Here is a 16,907-nt window from a genome sequence, read left to right as displayed (position 1 = left end):
CCCCAGGCAGGTGCGTTGGACGCATTTCCGTTTCCGGGGAAAGGGCCTGTATGGGGGCTTCCCTGTGGAGACCCAGGCTGGAGCTGTCCCTGAGCCTGAGCCTCAGTCCCCCCACCCCCCGCCTCCGTGGAAAGTGGAGGTCATGACACCTCAAGGACCAGGCTAGAGGTCAGACCTGGGCAGGGGCCAAGCAAGGGCCGAAGAACCAGGAAGGCCCGAGTTGGAATTCCACTCTGGTGCTCCTGCGCTGGTGGACTTAGGAAAATGACTTAACTTCTCTGAGCCCATATTTTCTTTGCTTTGAGACAGGATGGTGGGAGGCATAGTCTCTCCTTCATGGGGATTCGGGGGGGATCCTTAAATGGGAAAACGTTTGTTTAAAAAATGAAAGCAAACAGCTCTGGTTGTGGTGCCTGGACAGGGTGGCCCTCGGTAAAGATTCGGCTTGGGGAGGGAAGCCCAGGGCAGAGCCGCGTCCTCTCCCCGTTGTAGACTCAGGGCTCCAAGGCGCAGAGATCTGGTTGTAAACAAGACTCCAGAACGCTCAGATAGATTTAAATTGCAGATAAACGAGAGATTACAAATAAGTTTGAAGGAATCGCTTTAGCACAAGCGTGTACCGGAAGTTGCACAGTATACGGGTTTCCCTGTGGCTCCTCCAGAATTCGGGTGTCGCTGGGCACCCCGTGGTTCGTCCGGCAGCCTTGTCCAGGGTCCTCTAGCAGGTCGTGTCACGTCCGGGACAGGGGAGATGGGTCCCAGGGTGGCGGGTGCGGGCAGTGGCCAGCGCAGTCAGTGGTGGAGCCTGACCCCCGTTTCTCTCTCTCTCCTCCCTCTCTCCTCTCTCCCCGTGTCCCTGTCGGGCACCCAGTCCTGGTATCTGGGATAAGAAAGATTTCTTCCCACGCCCTGCTCCTTCGTCGCGGGAATCCCAGCAGGGGCGGCACAGCCGGCCCCTGGCCCACGTTTTCAGTGGAAAGTTAGAGCGAGCAAGAACACCCCGCCGACTCCCAGCCTGGCCGAAAAGACAGAACAGACACAGGAGGGAAACAAGCAAAAAGAAAAAAAGAAAAAAAAAAAGACAAACGGAGAAAAACACCATAAAAATAAACCCACACCCATCCAAGAAGACAAAAGGTAAAGACGGCATCCCCTCAAACTCGCGGGACGCCGCGGCCACACCGGAGGGCCAGGCCCCGCCACCGCCCCGAGGCCACGCAGGGCACCTTCCTCAGTTCCTCATCTCTGGCTGCTGCTGCGCCCAGGACCAGGTGAGCGCGGCCCGGTGCCCCTGCCCAGGCCCCACGGGCAGGACACCCAGCAAGGCCACCTCTCCCTGCGTCCCCGCTGCCGCCGGGATGTCGGCCGGCCTCCGCCACGGTGTCTGCCGAGAGGGGAGGCCGGCGCTGCGGGGAGGCTGGGGGGGCCGGCGAGGACCCCAGCGGCGGGCAGCAGAGGCCGCCGTGGAGGCCCGGGTGGGCAGGGAAGCGACGAGGGCAGAAGAGGGTTGTGGGGAGACCCTGGGTGTCGCCAGGGAACTGGGACGCGTGGCAGGAACTTTGTAAGAAGCGTCCTGCCGCCGGGGGACCGCCGTCTGCCCCAAAGCGTGCGCGCTCGGCCGGGCTTGCTCGGGACTTGGTCGTTCAGCCCCGTGCATGCCCTGTTTGGGAGAAGTCTCTATGCAATTGACCCCCAGCTCCACCCCGCGGCATAGGAGGCCACCCCACCCTGCACCCCGCTGGCCCTGCTCCACACCCGCCAGGGGAGGGACCCACGTTGCACACACTGTAAGAAATGCACTTTCCGAGGAAGGGGCTGGGGGAAGTGGAGAGACCCGGAGCTTCCCAGGAGGGGACACCTGTCCGGAGCCTCCATCCACCCGAGCCCCGGGAGGGGAGGACCCCCCTCCCCGCTTAGCCCACGGAGGTGGGAGGTGAGAGCGAGTGGTTTAAGTGCCTGATTCCCACCGCCCGCCCCCCTTTGTCCAGCTGAAATGGGAAGTGGCCACAGGCCCCTTCCATTCCCTCCCACAACCTGGCCGCCTCCAGTCGCTGACCCTCATTGCTGTGCTCCCCTCAGAGCTAGAGAGATGGGACCCCCCCCAGTTGGCCGCAGCGGCAAAGCTGGGCACCCCTCCAGCCCTGCTGCGCTCGGGCGCGGGGTGGGATCAGGGGAGCCAGCAGGCCCTCCTTCACCTCCTCTGCCAGTGCCTTACATCCTGGAGCGACACCCCCTCCCTGGTGCCTCCCAGCCCAAAGGGGGACCACGGTTTGCACTTTCATCTTCCCCTGCCGAAGCGGGGTGCAGCCGGGGAGGTGCATCACAGCTGGGCCCCCATGAGGAAAGAAGGCCGGGCGACCGTAGTCCATACGAGCCTGGATGGGGTTGGGGGGGTTCTGGCCGGGGGAGGGTGGGTTGGCGCCTAGGGGGTCCCCTGTGGCCATGTGGGGGACCTCCCATCTGCTAAACGTAAACGTTTTCCGTTGAGCCGCTCCAAAAACACTAAGCTGGGGACACCGGGTGCCCCCCAACCCCGGCTCCCTGGCCCCATCCCCACCCCCACCCCAGGATGGCCATCTTGGGTGGGGGGCCCGGGAGGGGGTGTTAGGTGTTCTAGGGTCACCAGGCCCGAACACAGGAACCCCTCCCATCCCATCCCATCCCATCCATCTGAGTCCCAACTGGCCGCCTCCACGCCTGGCCCTGGGGAAGACCTTCCGCACCACGACGCCCCACCCCCTGGCCTGGGCCAAAGCCATCATCCTGGGCTGGGCCTCCACCTCACCTGCTCCCAGCCTGGCCCTCCTGGCCCTCTCCTGGTACCCCAGGCCTGGCCAGCCTCCTCCCACCTCCCCAGAAACTGGACTTTCCTCCCAAACCAGCCCAAGGGGCTTGGCAAACCCAGTCAACCGTAAAGAGAAAGACCCTTCCCCATCAACCCCCCTCCCATTGTCCAGAGGCATTCAAGTACCCTTGGTCCGTCCGTCTGTCCCCAGGGCCCCCTCCACTGGGTGGCTGCCGGGGACCAAAGCGTGGGCCGCTCTCCGGGAGGGTAGGAGGGGGTGGGTCGTGCAGTTGGGGTATCCGGAAGCTTCTCAGCCGGGAACCTTAGGGTGCGGGTAGGCGGGGTAGGAGAGGGGCACCTGGCGGCCCCCAGCTACCTAACTTTGCATGGTGCTTAGTCGGGGATTCCTGTGACCTGGCTCCTGATGTCAGCTCGCCGCGGCTGATACTGCATGGCAAATTATACCTGGCTCTATCTCCCTCCCCCAGCCCTCCCCCAGCCCTCCGACACTACCCCCTCCTCTTTAAAAAAAAAAAAAAAAAAAAAAAAAAAAAAAACCTTAAAAAAACTCCATGTTTCCTAATTTGCACGAAATTTTCTACCACATGATGTGCCTTGCCTTCCGAAAATAAGTATTACCTTTAAACAATATCAGCACACACAGATAGCTGCATGCACTGCTCGTGTAGTTAAAAACAAAAAGACAAAACAATGACATGAAATAAAAAATAAAAATTGAAGAGGGATGTATCTCTATTTGTAAAAAAAAAATTAAAAATAAGAATTAAAAAAAGAAAGAAAGCAAGCTAGAAAAGCAGTCCACAGAACAGTCACCCCATGGTCTGCCCCGCCCCCACCCCCACCCCGGCTCTGTCTCCACGGCTCCTGCTGCAGTGGGGGTGCGCCCTGGTGCTCTGCTGCCCCCAGCCCCACCCCTGGGCTCCAGAGGAGTCCCTTCCGAGGCCCCCCGCCCACAGCAGCGGACAGACCTCAGGGGTGAGCCCTGGCCCCACGGGGTGGCCATCCTGCCTCCACCCAGACTCCCCGTCCCACCCCTCCTGCAGGCTGGCGTCCCCCTGGCTCAGGGTCACATTGCCGCCCCACCCCCCAGGCTCCCCTCCTTGCCCCACACCCCCCTGCCTTCTTGCCAAAGGACTCGCAGGCCCCCCTCTCCTGGAGACCAGCCTGGGGCGGCGCTCCCCTCCTGCCCCCTCCCTGCCCCCAGCACCCACTTCTGTCTTCCAGCTGTGACTGTGGGGGGTTATCTGGGGTGAAACAAACAGAAAACAGAAGCCAAACCCAATATATGCAATATCTGTCTGTCTGTCCACCACCGGCCCAGCGAGGGGGCCCACGGGGACGGCCCCTGGGCACGGGCCTCCGTCTGGTGGCTGCTCGCGCTGGTGTCTTGTCCTTGATTTCATGTCCTCTTATTTTTTGCTTCCTTTCTGTTTTTTCCTTTCTTTCTTTGTTGTTGTTGGTTTCTTTGGGGTTTTTTTCCTCCAGTTTCCTTTGCTTTTTACTCGACCAAAGCTGAGACAGTAGCAGCCGGCTAGCGGGGTGTCCGAGGGCTGGGTTCTTCAAGCTCCGGCCCCCCATGCATCTCCTGTGGGGACACGGCAGGCAGAGGGTCCCCCCCCCAGAGCAGGGAGGGGCCCCGTGGGCCAGCCCAGCTTCCATCCACCATCACACACTCATCCCATGTCTTTTCAAAAGACGCCCCCGCAAGTCCCGGGGGGCAGGTCGCACTCTCAGTGGCCAGTGGCCGTGGCGCTGCCCCTAAGAACTGTCCTTTGGTCCGAGAGCTCAAGGCCCTGCGTGTCATGTTTCATGAGGCAGATTTCTGGGTTTTAGTCTCTTCCCCCCAGAACTGGGGAGCAGACACCTAGGGGGGCAGTGTCCCATCCAGGACCCCTCCCCCAGGGCTTCGCGGGGACCATGCTGTCCCTCCGCAGCCCGCCCCCAGCTGTGTGCCCCGCTGAGTAGGTAGTGCGGTCCTGGGCCTGTCTGCTCCCCCAGGAGGAAAGGCTGCAGGCAGAATAAGGCGGTGACCCTGGGACGCAGACCCTTCCCCAGCTCTGCAGTTCAGGTTGGTTTCTCCAGGCCCGGGTTGCGTTGTTTTTTACATGTGTGAAACTAACATGTTCTCAAACCCCATCCCCTCCCACACCTGCTGCCCCCCCCACCCATTGTTCCCCACCCACGGGAGGCCCCCCAGCCTGACCCTGGGCTCCAGCCGTGCTGTGGGAGAGAAGAGAGGCCTCCCAGATATATGCAAGTGGTCCTCACGCCTCTCTGCCGTGAGGGCATGGGATCCTGACCGGGGTGGAAAAGGAGGTGCGCAGGGGTGGGAAGCCCCGGCCCTGTCCGACTGAGGAGAAAGAGGGTCAGGGGGCCCCAGGCCCGGGTCCGCCACCCAGGCTCCCGCCGAGTTCCGAGCCCAGACCCCCCGCCCTGAGCTAGACAATCAGAACCAAGAGGAACCCTGAAGGAGACCTGGGGGGTGTCTGCACCCCCTAAGCAGCAGACAATTCCAGCCTCAACCCCACACATCCCCGTCTCTGCTCTGGAACCTTCTGTCTGTCCCCAGGGACGACAGCCCGTTAGGCAGGAGCTTGGGGCTAGGATCAGCTTGCGGACCCTCTCCCCGCTCTGGCTTCTCCCACGGTACTTAGACCTCCATGTAGGGACACACACACACACACACACATACACACGTATAAATATATATAATTTTGGAGCTTTTTCTCATAATACAGGTTCTGTGGCTACTTTTTATTTTGACTTGGATTCCCTCTCTGAGGCCCTGGTTGCTACTTTCTTCGTGGAGGGTGTTGGTAGAAAGGTTCCAGAGACCCATCCTGACATCAGCTTCCTCCGCATGCCCCCATCTCTCCCTGTTTCTGCCTCTCTGGACCCCTGAGAGTCCCACCTTTAAACCGACCCGGCCTCCCCATCGGTCCGTCCGTCCACCCCGTGCCGCCCCCCCCCCCCAGGCGAGGCAGGGAGCCCACCCAAAGCCGCACCCGTGGGACTTGTCGCCAGCGATACCAAAACAAGACTTTTCCCAAGCAGTGCCTCACATGTCCGCTGGTGCAGCTTTAGGGTCCTCCCCTGTGCCCCAGGGGCCCCCCAGGCCTCAGGAAAGAGGACGTGGGATCCAGCAGGAGTCAGGGCTCGGACAGGAAGGAAGTCACGCACCCCCCCAAGCTGCTGCCCTCCCCACAGCCCTCCATTCACACCTCCTGGCTAGAAGGGGCCCCCCCCCGGGAAGGGGACGAAAGCTGTCCCAGCCCCCTCCAGTTAGGAACCCCCAAAGTCCCCTCCCCAAATGCATCAACACCGCATCCTCCCATCTTGGGTCCCAGCCAGGCCTCCAAAACCAAAGTCCCTTCGAATTCGGGGGTCCTGGCCTCTGCCCCCAGCTTCCTGCCCTCCCACCCCCAGGACCCCACATGGGGGAAGACAAGAGAGTCTGAGGGACAGAGCACCCAGCGCAGGGAGGAAGGACAGAGACCCACCTGACTGAGTTTCCTTTCTCTTTCATCCCCCTTCCTTCCTTCCTTCCTTCCTTCCTTCCTTCCTTCCTTCCTTCCTTCCTTTCTGTCTTTGAAAACTTTTTGGTGGTGTTGCTCTTTATTTTCATTTTCTTTTCCCTCCAAGATATTTTAGGGTTCTCCCCCCCCCATTTTGTATTTTACTGATATTACCAGGATAGTTTACTCTGTCTCTCGCTTCCTGCTTCCCGCACACACCGGATCACACACACACACACACACACACACACCATGCTCCGAACCCCGGTCGGGAGAAGGGCCGGGCCGGGGCTGCCCCCGCCGCGCCGGGACATCCTGCAGACCGCCGGACCTGCCCCTCGCCCGCCCGCCCCCCTCACAGCATACTCTGGTCATAATCTTGTATATTACGCAGTCCTTTCGGGTTTTTGCAGTCGCGCCTACCTAAGTACCATTTACAGAAAGTGACTCTGGCTGTTATTATTTTGTTTGTTTGTTTCCCTATGCAAAAAAAAAAAACAAAAACAAAAAATGGAAAAAAATGAAACAAGGGGGGGTTCCATAAAAGATTCAATAAAAAGCAAAAAAAAAAAAAAAGACAAAAGAAGGAAGAAAAAATGTATAAAAATTAAACAAGCTATGCTTTGACTCTCGCTGACTGTCCTGGGTCCTCCTTTCCGTGCTGTTCGGGTAGTTCTGTGCCAGAGTGAAGGGAAGGGGCTGCGGGGCAAGCGGGCAGGTGTTGAGACGTTTGCGTCCATCCGGTGGCTCCCAGGGACCCTCCACAGTGCGTGGGGACGTTTGTTGGCAGGGGCGCTCCTGGCATGGAGGGCTGGGGGTGCCGTGCAGCCCCCCACAGCACCCAGGGCACCCCCACAGAGAGCGATCTGGCCCCATGTCGGTGTCCGCAGAGCCCGCGAGAGGGACTTGCCTTACACGCTGACTTCGGTGAGCTCTGGGTTCAGGTCCTTCCCGCAGTGCCCCCGGTGGCTCCAGTGGTCTTCCCACTCCTACGAGGGGCCATTTCACACCCCTGAACCTTGGCTCCTGCTCTTGTGCTGCTCATCGCTGCCTCCCTGCTCTACGCAGACCCTTCAGGTCCCACAACAGCATCTTCTTCCCCCAGGAGGCCAGCCCACCTTTCCCCAGTGTGGCTTCCTCCCCGACCAGCCTTGAATCTCCCCAGGGTCTTCGGGCAACAAACTCCATGGGCATCTACGGAGCATCGACTCTGTGCCAGGAAATTCCGCCCCCACCCCGGCTCCAAGGACAGAACCTGGCACACAGTCAGTGCTCCATAAATGTACAGAATGCTTTCCCTCTTTTTCCACCTGGCAAACTCCCATTCATTCAGCAAAGATTTCCTGAGCATCTGCTGAGTACCAAGTACCAGGGACACAGCAGGGAACAAAATGCCCAAAATAACTTGCCTTCACAGCCCTTACAGCTCCAAGTTGGGAAGATGCATGGTAAACAGGAAAAATAAGTAAAATATGTATCAGAGGAGGTAAGTGCCAAAGAAGGAAAGCAAAGTAAGGGGTAGGAAAGCGGGTCTCACATGAGGTGGTTAACATTTAAACAGAGATGAATGGAAGGAGGGAAACAGCCCCCTGGAAATCTGACAGATGAGTGTTTCAGGCAGATGGCACAGTCTGTGCAAAGGCCCTGGGGTAGGACCCTGCCTGGCATGTTGGATGAACAGCCAGGAGGCTCCACGTGACTGGAGCAGAGTGAGGGACCAGGGGAGGAGGGGAGGGCAGGGAGAGGATGGGACAGGTCCTAAGGGTCTTGTGGGCCTTGGGGAGGACCTGGGCTTTTACCCCAGGGAGGAGGGAGCCCTGGAGGGCTGTGGGCAAAGGACAGCAAGACCCGCCTTCGTTCTAACAACCTCTCATCCCGGAGGCCTTCCCCACCCGCCTGGGCAAAGTCCCTGTTCTCGCTCCCAGCCCCCAACCCCTCCCACCCCAGCCCTGATCACTCAGGCCTGGCAGCAGTCCTGTCCAGTTCTTCCCCCAACCCTGGCAGCCATGGGGGCTTCTCAAAGGCTGGGGTCGGAGAGGAGGGAGGTGTGGGGCATAGGAGCATCGCAGGTGTGAGGGGCGCTTACTTCCCTTTTTTGGTGGGCTGGGATCTGTGAGTCCTGGCCCATCATCCTACCCCCCATTTCAAGTCCCCCAGAGACCTCCAAGGAACCCCAAGACGGGCAAGCAAAGCTCCGCTGCCCAGGCTCCTTCCATACTACCCAGACCCACCCCGGAGGGACGAGTACATCCCTTTTTAGTGATGGGGACACTGAGGCACCCAGGCGCAGTGCCCTGCACTACACGCAGATGCACGGCCCCACGCCACCGTCCAGACAGGAACGGACCACAGTCGTCAGTGGCGTGGGAGGGGTCCCAGGCCCCCCAGATCCCACACGTTCCCTTCCCACGCACCACCCCAACAGGGCTGGGTGCTTCTGACCTCAGCAGCGAGGTTCTGGCGCCCCCTCGTGGGCGGGGCGAAGATCTGGACCCAGAAGCCAGGTCTTGGGGGGAGGGGCCACCTGCGCCCCAATCCCCACCGTCCGGCCCCTCCCCGCAGCGGGAAAGGGGGCGCTAGCAGGAGCTTCTTTTGGGGGTGAAGGTTCAGGCTGTTATGGGGCTCTGACAGGGTTGGGGGCTCATCTCGGGTAGAGGCTCAGGTGGGATGGGGGTTCAACCGGGGCTCCGGAACACAGCCACGGTTGAGTCAGGGTTAAGGGTCAGTCAGGGCTAAGGGGCTCAATAAGGGCTGGGGGGCTCGCCGGGGTTGGGGGGTCAGTCAGGGCTGGGGGGGTTAACCAGGGCTCCGGGGCTCAGCCGGTGGGGGTCTGCCTCAGACCGAGGTCAGGGCTCAGCTGGGCCGCGGTGAGGGGGCAACCTGGCCCTCGATCTCAAGGAAAGCCCCAGTGTTTTTCAGACACTGGCCCCTGAAGTGATGCCTTCTTGGCTTTGGGGGCTGTTCCAACACCGCGGGCTGTTTGCCATCCCTGGGCCCCCACTAAAGGCCATAAAAGGAGGGCAGGCTTGTGACAGCCACAAAATGTCCCCCACCATTTCCAAACGCTCCTAGGGGAGAAGACACGCCCCCTGCGGAAAAGAAGGAGTCACACAGCCCCTCCCCCTGCCACAGGACCGCAGCGCCGCCTCCCACTGGGACCCTCCAGACCCCCCAGCCTGAACCCCCAGGCCTGGCGCGGACTAGGGGTGGAGGACGCGTCTGAACACGCACACTGTGCCCTTCAAGATCCCCCAGGTCTGGGGGGGGGGGCTCCCGTGCACACCATGGGGGCCCCATCCACACCATTTCAGCATAACAAAAAGCTGACATTTACTAGACACTTTTTGGGTTCCGGGTTCTGTGCTCGAGATTTTCATGGACATTATTTCATTTAATCCTCATGACAACTTGTAAAGCATCAAGTTACTTTCCTCCCCCTTTTACAGGACAAGAAGCTTATGCACAGAGAGGTTAAGTTATATGCTTAGGGCCACACAGCAAAGACGCTGGGAGTTCAAGCCTCCTGTGGAGTGGCCACCAGGAGCGCAGCACGGGAGAAGGGGGTGATGACACTGCGTCTCCTCCCACCCTCAGCACCCGCACCCAGGCACAGCTAGCAGACAGTGACCAGAAAATCAGCACACGGTGGGAGGCCCCTCGTCTCCCAGGAAACGGCCTGCGGAGGGCTGGACCACCTCTGGGACCCACAAACACCGCAGGGCCTTTGCACGCCCCCCCCCACCATCCCTCTTACTGGCGCGAAGGAGGCTTGGGAAGGGGGTGTATAAACACCCAGTAAATGCAAAGGGGGGACTTGAGGCGGGGCCTGAGCGCTCCTGGTTCAGGGACATTTCATCTGAACCCCCACATGGAATAATTTCTCTGGCCCCAGGACCAGGTCTTTGCTTGTAGGGTGCGGAGCAGGCTTTGGGCAATCCTGGGAGGCCTGCCTGGAGGAGGCAGGTGGGAAGACTTCATTCAGAGGAGCTGGCCACTCTTTCATGGTTGGGAGGCCCCTCTTTCTCCTCCTGCTTCAGCCCCCAGTTGCCTTCTGCTTCTTTCTCTTCCATTCTCACAGTCCCCTCTTCCTTCTCTTTATTGCTGTGGAGACAAGAAGGGTCCAGAAAACCGCACTTAATAAGGATTGACCGTGTCCAGGCCTCTTGCGATTCTCCCAGAACCTCTGAGTCTTGCACTCTCGTCATTCCCACCGTGCAGTAGCTGTGCTGAGGCTCGGACAGGTTAGGACACTTGTCCCATTTGGACGAGCAGGAAGTGCGGGAGCCCACATGGGAGCTGCGGGAGCCTGAACCCCGCTCTTAACCTCTGGCCTTCCTGGCTTCCCGGCTCTCAGAACTGCGGGTGAGTGAACGGGCAGAGACGGGGAGATGGACCGACTGATGGGTGGCTCAGTGAACGAGTGGATGTGTGGATGGATGAGCAGATGGACATGCGGACGGGGGGTGGGAAGGTGGACGGAGGCGCAGACAGTGGGATGGACACACAGGAATGGACGGACAGATGGAGGGATAAATGCGCGGGGTTTGCAGGGAGGCGATGAGGACTTTACAGATCCCATCTGAAACACATATGAACGATGGGGGTCTCAGGGAAGCCACCTCAGTTTTCAGGTAGGGAGTCAGGAGGGAAATCCGTGAGGTTATACGAGGCCCCATCGGTCCTGGATCAAAGAGTTACCCCCTGGCCCTGCCCTGCCTCCTCTGAGGCTCGAAGAGGAGCGGAGAGGGGCTCTGAGCACCAGCGGTTTGGTTTTGGGGAGGCACTCACGCAGGACGGGGCCCACCTGTCGCGGGCCTGGCGGCACCAGATGGCGTAGACCATGGTGAGGACGAAGATGAGGAAGAGAATGACCAGCACGGCCCCCAGCCCCACCAGCCACGGCTTCCTCTGGGCCACTGCGGGCAGGGCAGGGCGGGGTCAGCGGCTGGGCCGCCAGGTGGGGGCTCCCTTCCCACCTCCTCTCCCTCCCGAGGCCTTACGACAGGGTTGCGCCTGAACCAGCCCCAGGACCAGAGCTGCCAGAAGGGAGGCTGGGCCAGCGGTCATCCAGAATCTGCCCATCCTTGTCTGTCTGTCCTCGCCTCTATCCAGCGGGTTCTGGGGTGCCACCCATCAGAAGAGGAAGTGGCTAGCCCCGGACACCCCAGGGCAGGATGTGGCCAGTGCCGCAGGAAGTGGGGGGATGGGGCCCCCTTCCCTGGATTCCGGGTACGCTGGGGAGGGGTCCAGCGTCCCAGGCGTCCCAGCACCCTGTCTCCTTGAGGCCCACCTTGGCCTTCTCACTCCCCACAGCCAGAGCCATGGGAGAGGCTCAGGAGAGGTGAGGGACGCATTTCCTGAGCGCCTACTATGTGCCAGGCCTTGCAATGGTTTGAGCCCTGGCACCTGCTTCAAGCCTCCTAACTCTCTTGTCCTCAGGTTGCGGACGAGGGGCTACCTCCCCGAGGGCCACATAGCATTCCAGAGGGACACAGGTCTCCCAGCTGGGAACCAAAGCCAGGAGCGGACACCCCGCGCTCCAACCCTCTCCCACCCTAGGACATTAACCTCCAAATCGGGTCTTAGCCAGAGTTTACAAACTCCCTCATCCTTTGGGCAGTCTGGGCTTCCATCCGAGCTGGATGGAACAGCAACCCGTGAGACCTGGCCAATGGCATCTCTCTCTCTACGCCTCAGTATTTTCATCTGGAAAATGGGACTGACTGTGTCCTGATGGAGACTGCGGACAAGATACTGAGGGCTCCCTGGAAGCATCTATGAGGGCGTGTATTACCTTGATTTTATTTGTTTTTTCCACCCCCTGGTGGACGATCCTGGAAGTGTTCTAGCAGCCTTGTGGGTTACATCCTACCAAGGACCCCAGCGCCGGGGCCCCAGAACCGAGCCCGAATGCCAGCCTTTATCAAGGTCCTTATTAAGAAATCGTTAACAACCAGGGCAAGGTCCAGGGCCTGGAGAAAGTGGAAACTGGGAGGAGAAAGTACTTGTCCCTTCCCAGGGGAGCGCAGAGCCCTGGAGCACACAGCCTCCCGGACCTAGTTCCCGGGAATGGAGTCATGTGACCCCAGATGAGGGGTGGGGTAGCAAGGATTTCCCAGGATACGGCCCTCTCGGGGCTCAAAGTCCGAGGTTCACGGCAGCCAAATCAAGATTGCAGGGAGAGGGCTGAGTGTGCCCGGGGCATCTGGGCACAGTACAGCCTGCTCTCTCATACCTGCGCGGGCATTGACCCCAACCCCAAAAGCAGCCTCCCCCAGGGGGAAACTGAGTCCCAAGAGACAACAGGAGCCCTTCTGAAGGGCTCTTATCAATTCTTTAATGCAGGTCTCTGAAAGGCAGCTTTGGCTCCACGTTGGTCCCGAGGCTGAGTGGGACGGGGGAGGTTCTGGCCAACAGATAGCAGGGAGAGGGAAAAGAAATCAGGCGGTGGGTAGAAGTAGGTGAGCCATGAGATGGTGTGGGCTTGGGGGTGTATCCACAACCAAGAATGCACTCCTAGTGCAAGAAGAATCACTAGGCAGACAAGTCAGGAAGGAGGTGCGTAAAGCCCACGCACGCAGCACACGGAGCCCTTCCTGGGGGGCAGGGCACGTCCCACGCCTCTTCATTCGGTATTTGCAGCTCTGCGTGGAGTTATTATGGTGGCTTCACGTCCAGATCATTGCTTACACAATGTGGAAGGGGCATCTCTGGACGGCTGCCTGGAGGAAGTGGGCGCCGAGTCTTCACATGGCTGTGTTCGTGACTTTCTCATCACCTCTGGACTCCTCTTTCTCCTCCAGCTCCAGCCCCAAGTTTCTCTCTCCTTCTTTCTCAGCCTTCTTGCCCTTCTTGTCCTTTATCTCCTCTTTCCTCTCCCTCTTGCCTTCTTCGCTGTAGGGATACAAAGGGCCCAGACCACAGTGAGAAACAGTCACTCCCACTTAATTGACACGTACCCGTGCCAGGTGTTCTACGCCTTTGTTGAATCCTCAGAACAGTCCTCATGAGGAAGCCTTGCTATTTCCATTTCACAAAGGCAGAAACTAAGACTCAACCATCCCATGGATGGATGGTGGATGGACGGGTGGGAGGCTGGATGAAGAAGTAGATAAGTAGAGAAGTGAAGAGAAGGTTGCATGGAGGGCTGAACAGGTAGAGAGTGTGGCAGGAGAGCAGATTAATTAGAGGAAGGAAAGAGTGATCAGTCAAGGACGGATGGACGGGAGTGTAGATCGTCAGGCTGACGGGTGGGGGAAATGGATGGGTGGATGGCTGGGTGGGTGAGTAGGCGGCTGGGTGGGTAAGGGAATGAAAGGGTGGATGGTTCGATGGATAGGTGGGTGGATGGGTGGGTGACAGGCAGATAAGGGGTTAGGTGAATGGATAGCTTCATGGAGAGATGAATAAATGAATGGGAAGATGAGTGAATGAACAGGAGGAAGAGAATGACAGATCAATGGATGGGAGTATAAGTGCGTGGATGGATGGAAGTGTAGACAGGTGGATGGATGAACGGATCAATGGCTTACTGGGTAGGGAGATTGACAGATGAACGATGGATGGTTGGAAAGTGAAATGTGGGTAGGCGGATGGATGGATGATTGGATGAACAAGGCAGGGAGAAAACTACCAACGTGGGAGCTCAGGTGGGTTCGAGAACCTCCGGCACATCCGGGAGTGGGAATCAGATGTTGCTGGAGCTGCTCTGGGTCTTAGACAAAGCAAACAATCAGGCCTACAGCTCTCCTTCACGTACGTCTTAGGCTTGGCTGAGAATCTTCCAGTCAGGCTGGCCTCCTCCCATCTCCCACACTCCGACTCCCATCCCCCAACCTTTTTTTTTTTTTAAGATTTCTTATTTATTTATTTGACAGAGAGAGAGTCAGCCAGCGAGAGAGGGAACACAAGCAGGGGAGTGGGAGAGGAAGAAGCAGGCTCATAGCGGAGGAGCCTGATGTGGGGCTCGATCCCATAACGCCGGGATCACGCCCTGAGCCGAAGGCAGACGCCCAACCGCTGTGCCACCCAGGCGCCCCTGCCATCCCCCAACTTTTGCCCAAGTTGGGATATTGCACTGAAAGAGCCCCCAGCCCTGCCACCTCCCTGAGCCTACCACCAGAATCGTGTCTGGAACCAGTCAGGACCACAGAAGACACGGAGTCCAGGAGAGTTGCCCACCCCAGATCGGATGCTCGTGCACAGACACCTACACGATCCCACCACGGTCTTGTTCAACAGACCTACTGTGCACTGGGCCCTGTGCTGAGCACTGGGAACACAGCCAGGACCAATGCTAAGTTCTATTCATCTATTGGAAGCTACCAGCTAGCGTCGAGGAAGGGGTAAAAAATGACTAAGATAAATTCAGCTGCTGGTCAGCGCAAAGAAGAATGGACGGCTGTGGGACGCAGAGTGTCAGGAAGGCTGGTGGTCAGGGTGGGCTTCTGTGAGGAGGACATATCCGAGCAGGGACTGAAGCCAGCCAGGAGATACAGAAAAGGGTGTTCCAATCAGAGAGAACGGTAAGTGCAAAGGCCCAGGGGCAGGAGTGTGCTTGTAGAGTTCAAGAGCAGAAAGAGGTCATCTGTGCACACCCATTGCTCCCCACCCCCAGAGGGGGCTCCCACAAACCCCCTGACCCCGCACACATCCACACAGGCTCACACAGGCAGTACCTCAGGGCCATGTCCTGATACGGGTTGGAATCCACTCCGAACGCGAGCTCCTCGTCCTCAGCTCTGTAGGAGAGATAGAGATAGAGGGGTGAAGGTGGGTGAAGGGCGGAGGTAGCCTGCATAGTCTCCCCTGCCTGGGGCTCACGAACCGCACAAAGAGAGGTGGACGGGCTGCATGGCTGTCCCGGACTGTGAGGCTGTGAGGCGGGGGGCCTGAGCAGAAGCAGGGAAATGGGGAGACGGGGAAGGGACCCGAGAGAGTCAGGAACCGGGAGGGGTGCCCAGCACTTTGGGGAGAGGAGGAGGACAGGGACAGCGGCTGTGGGGAGAGGGGAGAGGGGCTCCCACCTCACTTTGGAGCACCAGACGCGGTTGACCAGCATGAGGACGAAGACGATGAACAGGAATCCGACGACAGCAGCCAGGCCCACCAGCCAGGGCTTCGGGCGGTACTGCGAGGCTGTCCGAAGGTGAGGCAGGCGGGATTCAGCGATGGGGCAGGGCCGGGGCCTGGCCCCGAAAGGGGAGAGGGGAAGGGTGCTGGGGGATGCTCAAGCCGGTGGGGTCTTGGAAAGGGGCTGGGTGTCAGAGACCAGTTCTAGAGAAGGGGAGGGGGCTGGGGGCCCTCAGGGATGGGGAGGGAGGCCCAGAGGGAGTGTGGAGATCTGGGGGGCTCCAAGAGGGGTCTGGCCCAATTCCTCCTCTGCCTGCCCCCTCCCTTCAGAAGTCTCGGTTCCTCATCACAAAAATTGGGGAAATGGTGAGCCTATGAATTAGCCCCTCCCACGACCCCTCCCCACCGCCCCCCACCCCTGGCCCCAGCCCCCCCCCCCAGGTCCAGGTCAGAGCCCTACCCTGCTGAGCCTCTGCAGGTGACAGGAGCAGGGCACTGAGCAGGAGAAGGGCCTCCAGGGTCTCCATGGTCACAGAAGAGCCAGCAGCGGTGCACAGTCAAGGTTGGCTGGGTGAGGCCCTGCCCAGCCCCTGATATGGTGGCAGCCGGGCCAGACTCTGGACCTGGTATAACAATTAACGCGGGGAGTCCAGCCCCTCCACCCTGTGTCCTGCCCCAGGACCAAGCCTCCAGTTCCCCCAGGCTCTGTGCTGCAGGGACCAGGCAGAGACGGGCCTGGGCTCAGGCCTGCCAGGCATCATTATGTCTCCTTCTCTGAACACCCCTGTTTCTGTCTCCATTTTGCAGAGAAGCCCAAGGAGGCCAGGAGCACAGAGGTCACACAGAAATAGCTGGAGCTGGGATCTGAACCCAGATCTCCCCCACCACTGGCTGATGCTGCCACGTCCTGGCTCCCGGACCCCTGGGAACCCATCGCCAATACTGGGATGAGCACAGGGACAAGAAGCGATGGGCCACGTGCCCACTATCCATCTCCAAACCCAGCCACGCCCCGATGGCCGCCGGAGGCCCAGGTAGCAGATGACTCAGGCTCCAGGCTCTCCTGTCCATCAACCTTGGTCCCTGGCTGATTAGATAGGGAGCCTTGCCCAGGAGAAGGAGCGCCCCACCCCAGCTGCCACCGGACAGCCACGGCCCAGGCACGTGGCAGGAAGCCCCAGTGGAGGGTGGGGGGCTCCGCAGGGCCCTCGGGGGCTGGGGGAGGTGCCGGTGTCACTGCACACACCTTTATGGAGCCCCTATGCATACCCAGGGCCTCCTGCCTCCCTGAGGTCTGACCATCCACATTGCACAACGGGCCATCCAGTAGAGCAATGGAGCTTAGGCAGCTGCCCCGAGCGCGCCCGTCTCAACCGCCCGAGTCGTGCCTGCGAAGCTCCTACCGTGTGCCCTGTCCTGTGCCAAGCTCCGAGTGGAGGGAGGAAGCCTCAGGCACTGTCCTGCGGGAGTTCTCAGGTTAGCTGGGAAGTCAGGACCCCCAGAGACCAACAGAT

The 16,907-nt window shown here is 59.6% G+C and overlaps 3 protein-coding genes across 3 annotated transcripts in view; 1 reads left to right on the top strand and 2 right to left on the bottom strand.

The window, feature by feature from the left end:
- Positions 1-6,953, top strand: part of NFIC (nuclear factor I C) — a 62,450-nt gene extending 55,497 nt beyond the window's left edge. The window contains 1 exon segment of the mRNA XM_045804406.2: positions 872-6,953. Within this exon segment, the coding sequence (XP_045660362.1) occupies positions 872-889 (18 nt within the window). The 3' untranslated portion in view covers positions 890-6,953.
- Positions 6,954-9,639: 2,686 nt separating this feature from the next.
- LOC123796840 (small integral membrane protein 24-like) lies at positions 9,640-11,418 on the bottom strand. The gene is made up of 3 exons (XM_045804404.2): positions 11,322-11,418; positions 11,126-11,237; positions 9,640-10,422 (listed from the first exon to the last, which is right to left on the bottom strand). The coding sequence occupies exons 1-3, from the start codon at positions 11,401-11,403 to the stop codon at positions 10,296-10,298; spliced, it is 321 nt and encodes a 106-aa protein (XP_045660360.1). The 5' UTR covers positions 11,404-11,418; the 3' UTR covers positions 9,640-10,295.
- Positions 11,419-12,621: 1,203 nt separating this feature from the next.
- LOC123796839 (small integral membrane protein 24-like) lies at positions 12,622-15,985 on the bottom strand. Its single transcript, XM_045804403.2, has 4 exons — positions 15,854-15,985; positions 15,348-15,459; positions 15,000-15,062; positions 12,622-13,215 (listed from the first exon to the last, which is right to left on the bottom strand). Exons 1-4 carry the CDS (start codon positions 15,918-15,920, stop codon positions 13,068-13,070), a joined length of 390 nt encoding a protein of 129 aa, XP_045660359.1. The 5' UTR covers positions 15,921-15,985; the 3' UTR covers positions 12,622-13,067.
- Between the last annotated feature and the right edge of the window lie 922 nt (positions 15,986-16,907).

Source organism: Ursus americanus, chromosome 14 (genome assembly GCF_024610735.1).
Source record: "Ursus americanus isolate L20-20 chromosome 14, mUrsAme1.1.p, whole genome shotgun sequence".
Taxonomy (NCBI): Eukaryota; Metazoa; Chordata; class Mammalia; order Carnivora; family Ursidae; genus Ursus; species Ursus americanus.
This window is presented reverse-complemented; position numbering and strand designations above follow the sequence as displayed.

Coding starts and splice junctions, on each gene's coding strand:
- LOC123796840 (XM_045804404.2), bottom strand. CDS start 11,403: ATGGGCAGATTCTGGATGACCGCTGGCCCAGCCTCCCTTCTGGCAGCT. Junction 11,238..11,321: donor GGTTCAGGCGCAACCCTGTC/GTAAGGCCTCGG, acceptor CCCTGCCCGCAG/TGGCCCAGAGGAAGCCGTGG. Junction 10,423..11,125: donor TGCCGCCAGGCCCGCGACAG/GTGGGCCCCGTC, acceptor TTGTCTCCACAG/CAATAAAGAGAAGGAAGAGG.
- LOC123796839 (XM_045804403.2), bottom strand. CDS start 15,920: ATGGAGACCCTGGAGGCCCTTCTCCTGCTCAGTGCCCTGCTCCTGTCA. Junction 15,063..15,347: donor GTCTGGTGCTCCAAAGTGAG/GTGGGAGCCCCT, acceptor TCTCTCCTACAG/AGCTGAGGACGAGGAGCTCG. Junction 13,216..14,999: donor TATCAGGACATGGCCCTGAG/GTACTGCCTGTG, acceptor GTATCCCTACAG/CGAAGAAGGCAAGAGGGAGA.